Source organism: Berghia stephanieae, chromosome 5 (assembly GCF_034508935.2).
Source record: "Berghia stephanieae isolate SIO BIC M18660-M18661 chromosome 5, UCSD_Bste_1.3, whole genome shotgun sequence".
Classification (NCBI taxonomy): Eukaryota; Metazoa; Mollusca; class Gastropoda; order Nudibranchia; family Aeolidiidae; genus Berghia; species Berghia stephanieae.
Genome location: NC_088364.1, coordinates 16,815,785 through 16,824,676, shown reverse-complemented (window position 1 = coordinate 16,824,676; position 8,892 = coordinate 16,815,785). Strand labels below are relative to the sequence as shown.

General features: G+C 33.6%; 1 protein-coding gene across 1 annotated transcript; it reads right to left on the bottom strand.

Annotated features, from left to right (window-relative positions):
• Positions 1–2,405: 2,405 nt before the first annotated feature.
• Positions 2,406–8,609, bottom strand: LOC144972497 (uncharacterized). The gene is made up of 3 exons (XM_078913769.1): positions 8,527–8,609; positions 4,591–4,748; positions 2,406–3,233 (listed from the first exon to the last, which is right to left on the bottom strand). Exons 1-3 carry the CDS (start codon positions 8,566–8,568, stop codon positions 3,053–3,055), a joined length of 381 nt encoding a protein of 126 aa, XP_078769895.1. The 5' UTR covers positions 8,569–8,609; the 3' UTR covers positions 2,406–3,052.
• Between the last annotated feature and the right edge of the window lie 283 nt (positions 8,610–8,892).

The following is an 8,892-nucleotide window of genomic DNA, read 5'->3' as shown; positions in this document are numbered from 1 at the left end:
TTATATGTATTGTGTAAATAATTTGTAACCTGATCTTTCAAAACGTTTGTGCAATTTTTAGGAAATACTTGGCCATGGATTATTATGTAGGTTAGGCAGTCTAAGATTATACGACTTTTGACATATTATATGGATATGTTAAACAATCGATTTAAACTAATATTTTAAATTATTTATTTCTATGCATAGAATACTATTTATTTCTATTCATTCCTGTGCAATTTATTGCATGGCTACAAAATTTACCATCATAAATATTTGATTTGAAGGATTGATTAAAATAAACTTAGTAGAACATCTTGAGGAATAAATCTATATGCAGGAAACCCAAGCATTTGATGAGTCAATCCCAAGTCCGATAAAATTCTGTAATGTCATATTAGGAGAATTTTGCAGGTTATGAACACGGGTAATAAACGGAAATTCCAATATCACCATGTAAGGTTTTTTTAAAATAATGATTTTTGTGCAAATATTATAAAGAAGCATAAAATATTCACAGTTTGAAAAAATATGTCTTCTAAAATTGGACTTATGAAACATAAACCCCTCAATGTCTCATAGAAATATCTTCGGAACCACGTAATTTTTGGGGGTGGATATCTTTAGAAAGTTTGACTTTTTTTGAAGTCTTCGACCTCAAAATCAAAATCATAAAATTGTTGTCAAGATTCTATCAAGCCCGGGTCCTGACGAGCAAGAATTGCAAGCACTCTCTGACCGGAAGTGGAACATCACACGTCCGCATAACATTATCATAACCTCAGCAAGTTACGTAATATCATCATATTCATTTGGCCTAGCTATCAATGACTTTGGTAACAAGATTTCTTATGTGGCAAAGAAGTCTCAAATTAAATATGTTATGACTAAATGAGGGTCATCTTAATTCATCGATAGCTGTACCTTTCTGGACAAATTGAAAAAAAAAAATGTTTTGTCAAGAGTACGTCAGCGTTGGCTTTGCATTACATTTTAGTCTGGCCTTTCCTTCCTCTCAAGACCTGTCCAAATTGGGCGATCCTATCCGACACCAAAACCCCTACTGGTGTCGCTCAATTCAGCGAAGCAAACGAATAGATGTTCATAATCGTACATCGCAGATACAAAACTTTTACTTAGTCGTTTGGAATTCAGGATAATAAATATCTTAACATTAACATCAAAAAAGTGCTTTTACACAAAGAGTTCGTTCAAACTTTGAATTGAATTCGATACACCCATTTGCTAATATTAACTTGATTACAGGAATATCGAGCACATAAGCCAAAGATGCCCTTTGTATTATCATTAAAGAAGAACCACTCTGTGTCACATAAACCAAATCAAAACCACGATCAATCCTGAGCCGAGGAACAAAAATGGATGTCAAGCGTCGAATCAACACATACATCAACATGAGACGAAGACGAAGAAGAAGAAGAAGAAGAAGAAGAAGAAGAAGAAGAAGAAGAAGAAGAAGAAGAAGAAGAAGAAGAAGAAGAAGAAGAAGAAGAAGAAGAAGAAAAGAAGAGCGAATGTGATAAAGAGCCTTTTCCAAGGACTCAACTTGAGGCGGGGGCTCGAACCCAGGACCTTCCGATCCAAAAGCGATTGTCATGCCACTAGACCACATAGCCGCAAGAAGAAGAAGAAAAAAAAAAAGAAGAAGAAGAAGAAGAAGAAGAAGAAGAAGAAGAAGAAGAAGAAGAAGAAGAAGAAGAAGAAGAGGAGGAGGAGGAGGAGGAGAAGGAGGGGAAGGGGGAGGAGGAGGAGGAGGAGGATGATGATGAGAAGGAGGAGGATGATAAGAAGAATGATGATGGTGATGATGATGATGATGATGATGATGATGAAGACGGGAATACAAATTTTAATCCTAAAATTCCCATTTTACACCCTCCCCCCCCCCCCCCCCCCACCACCACCCCTTTCACTCACACACACATGCATTGTAGAGTAAAATTCAGGGCTTATTCATTTTGTTTCTATTGAATTGGTCATTTTATATTTAATGCCATGTGTAAACCATCATCGGAGATAATGACACGTTAAATGTCGCCGTGTACGAAAGTGTACATAAAGCATACATTTTGAACTTACGCCAATACGTCAAGTAAGAATACAAAAATGTGTACAATTAAAAGCTTTTCTTCTTCCGTTAAAGATAAAAAGATGTGGATAGCAAATGTGAACAAATAATCTGTAGATATGTTTGTATGTAAGTAGAAGTCCAAGCGATGGATCATTTTCTCCTTAAAAACACCACTAGCGGTACATCAACCAGCACCAGCACCACCACTTGCACTTGCATCATCATCATCATCATCATCATCATCATCATCATCATCATCATCATCTCATCATCATCATCATCAACACCACATTGAAATAAATCATTTAAAGCAAAAAGTCAAATTAATCTCTTGTTCTTCAAGTTAGTTTTATTTACAAATGGTAACATTCCTCTTCCTCCTGACAACAATGGACAACACACATCACAGCAAATGTTGAATAACGTTGACGAGAATTAACAGTCGCTATTATCATATCCCATTTGGTTGGTAAAGCCTATCATTGATTGTAAAATATAAAATATAGAAGAAAAAAAATAATTCGGCTAATTGGCCATACACTAATAAAACTCATATATAAAATTAAGGTTGAATTTGTCCTCTTCATCAATGAATTATAGTTTGAATAAATCCAACTTGTCAAAGATTCTCTAACCAAAAGTCTATCAGAGTTTTTCACAAGTCGGGTCATATAATATTGATTCATCAATATTTGAATTCCGAGCGTGTTTCCAATCCCAGCAGTCAGGTCGCTATAAAGAATAAACTTTGATAGCAAAATGAATATAATGTCAATATCAATGTAATCACAAAATGTTCACTCTTTGTTGTTTTTAAATGACATTCATTCTTTTTCATAAAGCACATTATTCTGACTATAAGTTCATAATAATAACTTAACATTTATTTATTGTGTCTTGTTCACGCCGACACAAATTTCAGAGGCAAAAATATTGGAATAAGTTAAATGGTATCAGGGGGAAAAGGACTCATAGCTTTTAGATTTTCTTGCAAGTGGAGATCCACTGGTATCCAGGTCTGGGCGGTAGCATGGATCTCTTGGAAACAGCTAGAGTTTGGGTAGGGAGTGGGATCTCCTCTGTCTTGCAATGGGTGCCTGGCTCACAGCCACAATAGCCGTTCATTTTCTCGAAGGAATCACAATGTGAACCCTCCAATCTGAGGGAAAGAATTCAGAGAAAAACAAATATTTTATTCAAGTCATCACTAGATTCTCGTCATACCGCGTCTGGTCAAGCAATAACAGGTTTTTATTTAAGGCAATGAAAAGCATTCATTCACTGTGCATGTGATATACTCTGAAAAGACAAACCAAACACATTTTTAAAAATTTGGCAAGAAATTTAGTCCTTCATCAATCGATGAAAATGACCTTAATCTTGTCAAAAACTCTCAAACTTGTGACTTCTTGCAAAAATTTTAAAATGCGATTTTATTTCCAGAGTAGGTACGGCATTACAATGAAAGGGGGCTTCCTTTTCTCATAATTACAACTTTTTTATAATTGAGGAAGTCTTTAAATTGTCTTTGGACGCTTGATCGCACATGGCTGGAACTGCAAGGGATTCTGGAGTAGACATCATCTCATCATCATCATCATCATCATCATCATCATCATCATCATCATCATCATCATCATCATCATCATCAATTTAAAACACAGTGTAGAAACTTTTTAAAGCTTAATCACAATAAAGCGAAAATACAAACATGAATAAAACCTGCAATAATGTTTCTATTTATTGTAAGCGACAGTTTTGAAATGGTACAATATACATTTTATAGATAAATATTTTAAACATTTAGTTTGCATTGAAGATATCGCTGAAAAGCGAAACCAGCTAAAAAATACACATACGGTGGCCTATATTTTATCACCGCTCGACTAAGTAAGTGACTAAATGAATGATAACGAGTTCAAATTTATGTTTGCTAACCCTTTGATTGCCTGTTAAGTACATTACAGTCAAAACATAAGCGTTTAAAAACGCATTGCGACTTTTAGCCATATTATAATCACCAGAGACTCAAGTGTAACTTGATTGCTGATAATGAGATTGAAAGAATGATAGAACAAAAATAGTGGTTGAGAGGCGATGATTACGTTAGGGGATAGGCATTCAGTGTATATGAATTTTAATAAGAAATATGAGGCGCATTGGGGATAGGACTTGCGAAAAGGCGTTTATACTCGTATTTATGAATGTGCACATTATGTGTTCTTCTCATATTCATTATGAACCAAGTTATTTAGATGAACACGTTTCAAAATATACGAAATACAACTAATATGCATACACCAATTGTTAGTTCTTGAGGTGAATTAAATAGTTTATCAATAGTTTATAACGTGAAAAGAAAACTTTATTTCCAAACGGCAAAATATCTCACTGACGAGTAGTTGAAGTAGATCATATCTCAAATTCAAATTTTCTTGATTGAAAAACACTCACTGTCGTGTGCAGATGTGATGGTATTTAATGTTCCCATGGAGCATCAAACAAAATAATCTCACCTGTAAGGTTCACAGGTTCCAGTTTTCACAGGTTTGCTGATAATTGGCAAAGATGTGACCAGGTCCCTTCTACTGACCACCATGAATTCACTCATGATCTGGCAACATTCTCCTGGTCCGCATTGAGATATGTCGGTACATACCTTGCCAGCGTAAGCCTGGGATGATAGCGTGGATAAAAAAGTTTCAAATCTATTAGTTGAACCCCTAAAATGCACTTTTATACGTTTTATCATCATTATCATCATCATCATCATCATCATCATCATCATCATCATCATCATCATCATTGCCATCATCATCATCATTGCCATCGTCATTATCATCATCATTATTATTATTATTATTATTATTATTAATTATTATCATTATTATCATGATTATTTTATTATTATTATTACTAATGGAGAAACTGCAATATTTGAGGAGAAATAAAGGTAATTAAGAACAGACAGTCATCTATTATACTTATTAAGCTACTGTATTGTATTTTTAGATTTGCCGATAATTCTGTGCTCGATGATAACAATCTAACACTAGCTTTACAGAACAATGTTGATCTCCAACCCTATTTTGAATTTTTAAAATAGATTAGAAATATTATCATAACTTGATAGTATCAAAAGAGATTTAAAATTAAGTGTACTTGAATGAAAGCAAATGTCGTCATCATTTTTTGTTGTGGATATGCTAGAATTGCGTATAATAAATTATACTCGCAGTAAAGACAAACGTCATAAAATTATTGAGTATTACGATCTAGCAGATTTTCTTCGTATTAATTTGAGTCAATGGATGATAGAATTAGCCTGAAATAACAAAAAAGGTTTACAAGTTACTCGTATATCAGTCTGTAAAAATAGTTTTATAATTTTTAGATTAGCCAGTAACTTTATGCTCGATGATATAAATTTTACATTGGCTGTTCGGAACAATGTTGATCCCCAACCCTATTTTATAAAAATAATAGACTATTATTACTTTATTGCACAATAAAAGGTGTGTTTATGAACGAAATCAAATCATCATACAAAAGCGCGCGCAACCTTTAGAGTTAAGTGTTAATGGCTGGACATTGCTGTCGAGATGAGCTGATATGCACCTATCGTGTTATCACTTCCCTTCAGTGGACAAAAGAGCATAAGTAGTTAATTAATAACTAAATTAAAAGTGTTGTTTATATGCAGATTTATGAAAAAGTTTCTAAATGAAATCAAATATTCATGAAGATCAATGGGCAAAACGTAAAGGAAAAATCCCAATTGTACATTATGATGACTTCATTTTATTGTTTATGACATAAAATAATGGTTAAAACGACTAATATTAAAAAAAGAAGAAGAAGCTCACAATATTATAGTCAATTTTTTAATAAGTGGCGCGTTTTTTCTTTCTTTTTTCTCAGGTGCCCCTCAATGCACAGCTGCAAAAATTCGTATGAACCTCTGAATCAATTTGTCTTAATTTTAAAAATGTTTTTTCATGAATTTTAAAACAATTAATAGGAAAGGATTTCGCTTATTACAACTCTATTAAAATCGATAACAGGTCACGATCGTAACTTATAGAAGATTTACATTCTCAAAATTATGAATTTCCACTTATCCATTTTTGAAGGAATTCGTTAAAATGGAATGTTCGGTTAATTGAAACATAAACGATATACATACAGTACTTGAATATGAAGCAACAAATGGCAATTTTAAACTATCAGGCATCTGCATTTTAAAGCTATCAATACACATTACTAATGAATAGAACCAAGAAATACTGGACACATGAATCTTCACATTCTGATGACGAGGATGATGAAAAGGAGAAATGTAACGACTACGAAAAGATTCCGAGCATCACTCTATCCAATGAAATGTAATTCTCCTCCAGTTTGCGAAGGTTGGAACATGCCTTTTCCCAGTCTTCCTTTGTTATATCATTCATTGCCTTGTCTGTGAGAGTAATTTTGGTGTTCCTCCTCTAAATCATTCCCTCTACTTAGGGCCAATAGGCTCGATTAGATTGGTGATATGGTGGAAGTTGCGCAACCTAGTGTCAAAACTCCATGATTAGGCAGTCTGCTTTGAGAACTGTTTCTGGTTCATTTCTTTTTACTAAGGAGTAGAGTTGCCATTTTGATAAATGGTCAGAATTTGTAGTGCTGATTGAAACCATGAAATGATGTCAGTTTTAAAATTTGCCAAAGCTGGAGCCTTGAAGTGATCATAGGCCACCGAATGGTCGCGTTGTCCAATACAGCTGGGTGCTTTGATGGAAGGCCAGAAAACGTTGTTAAGCATGTCTTCAAACACCTTTGCATTGACCCCAGAATGATATTCTCTACCTTCCGGATGATGCAGACAAGTTAAAATGTCATAGCTTAAAAAAAAAATATCCAGCATCTTCACCACCTGCAAGAATAACAATAATCCTCTGTCAGAACCCATGGGCCTTTTTCTGCACGAATTATCAGACATCCAATATTTTGTCGGATGGTATCTTTACGCTCACCCAGCTCCATACATCTTTGGATGATATCCATATCAAAGTTGTCTATTTTTATAGGATCTTTTTCCTACCACATCGCTCCATACTGGTGATCGTTCTGTCGTATTTCGATAACCATCTTCTCATGGTTGATTGTGAAATTCCAATTCCATAGCCGTCCTCTTGAATGGATTATCGATAGATACAAATAGACTTCTTTTCCCAGTTTTACAAGAGTGGAACCAATAGAGATTTCGCATTGTAACGTATCGTATCGTATCGTGTTGCTGAACAGCCTAATATGATTTTAAAGGCTCTGTGAAACGTTCATGCAGAGACTTTTTAAAAAGTTATATAAATAACATTCATTGTTAATTTTTGACAATATTGAGTATACAATCACTTTTTCAAATGATTTAAAGCTAGAAATGTCATATCAGTCTTTGGTAATTGCGACATGATGTAGGTAATATACCATAATAATAAATTCAAAAATTAATGAAACTACAAAAGTGGTAAGTTTTTTACACTTAAAGCGAATTGTTATTATTCTGAAACAAGTATGACGTGAACTCATAATCACTAGCTAGAACTACCGTGTCAGCAGGAGATTTTTTTGGAAAACGATGAATTCATCTCATACTTTGTGGTGCGTAACTTGTTTACATGTTTAACAGTGTAAAATCTCTAATTTTATGACAGCGAGTTTAGTGTAGTTTGTTATAGGTCTTAAAGAAGTAAACGTTTTTGATATGGCATCAATACGGTCCAAAATCTATAGATAGTATGCGCATGGCTAAGAAGCTCATAACATTGCCATCCGGAAGTATAACGGACCAACACACTAAACTGTCTGTATCCATGAACGTTTATAGTCGGGTTAATACAGTTCAGTGAGCATTACTCATAAACGCGGATGGCAAAAGACAATAACAAAGACCTGAGTGGCGTCGTCTTCGAACTATCTATATTCAGTTAAGACAAATTGATTCAGAGGTTGACACAAATTTTTACAACTTTTGATACAGGGACTGCTGTGAAAAAAACAAAAAGACACGCGCCATTAATAAAAAGTAGAAAAGCTTCAAACAAAAACATAACAATGTTTCTATATAATATTTATTTCAATTGTACGGGCCATTATGACTAGAAAAGACCAATTACAGACTATTAAAATTTTGATTTTGATGAGGTGATTTCAAGAAGAGTTTCAGATACAGATAATATACATAATTGTTGAATAAATACATTAATTAATCAATAAAATCAATAGAGTGATAAATAGATAAATAAACGGAGATAAAACTTTAGAAAATAAACAAGAAAGAAAAAAATGAATGAATGAATGAAAGAAGGGAAGAGAAAACGAACAAAAAAATATTTTAAGATTTAAAAAAGAAGAAAATATTTTGTAAAAACTAGAGGAAATCGGAAAATATCAATTGATCTACTCACCACAGCAACAAAAAGGAGGATGGAAAGACAAACGGACTTCATTTTGATACGGACTTCTCCGGGATTTTAACGAACTAAAATGTGAAAGAAAAAGACGCAAGGCTACTATAATATTATTAGCCTTCCTGACGTCACGCTTAACCTTTTGACGGCGAGACTAAACGTCTTTCATCTCATAATTTCTAATAATTTTTAATCGTATTATCAATAATAACCGAATCGTTTTCATCAACAGAGTAGAAAAAGTGATGTGACCCAGGCTTCAACGGTTGCCGGAGTCAAATTAGTGTTATTGTTCTCTATGTAATAACAATAATAATAATAATAATAATAATAATAATAATAATAATAATAATAATAATAATA

Excerpts from the sequence above, each read along its gene's own strand:
- LOC144972497 (XM_078913769.1), bottom strand. The coding sequence starts at position 8,568 with ATGAAGTCCGTTTGTCTTTCCATCCTCCTTTTTGTTGCTGTG. Across the intron at positions 4,749-8,526 it reads TCCTCCTTTTTGTTGCTGTG|GCTTACGCTGGCAAGGTATG; the intron begins GTGAGTAGATCA and ends CTATCATCCCAG. Across the intron at positions 3,234-4,590 it reads GGAACCTGTGAACCTTACAG|ATTGGAGGGTTCACATTGTG; the intron begins GTGAGATTATTT and ends TCTTTCCCTCAG.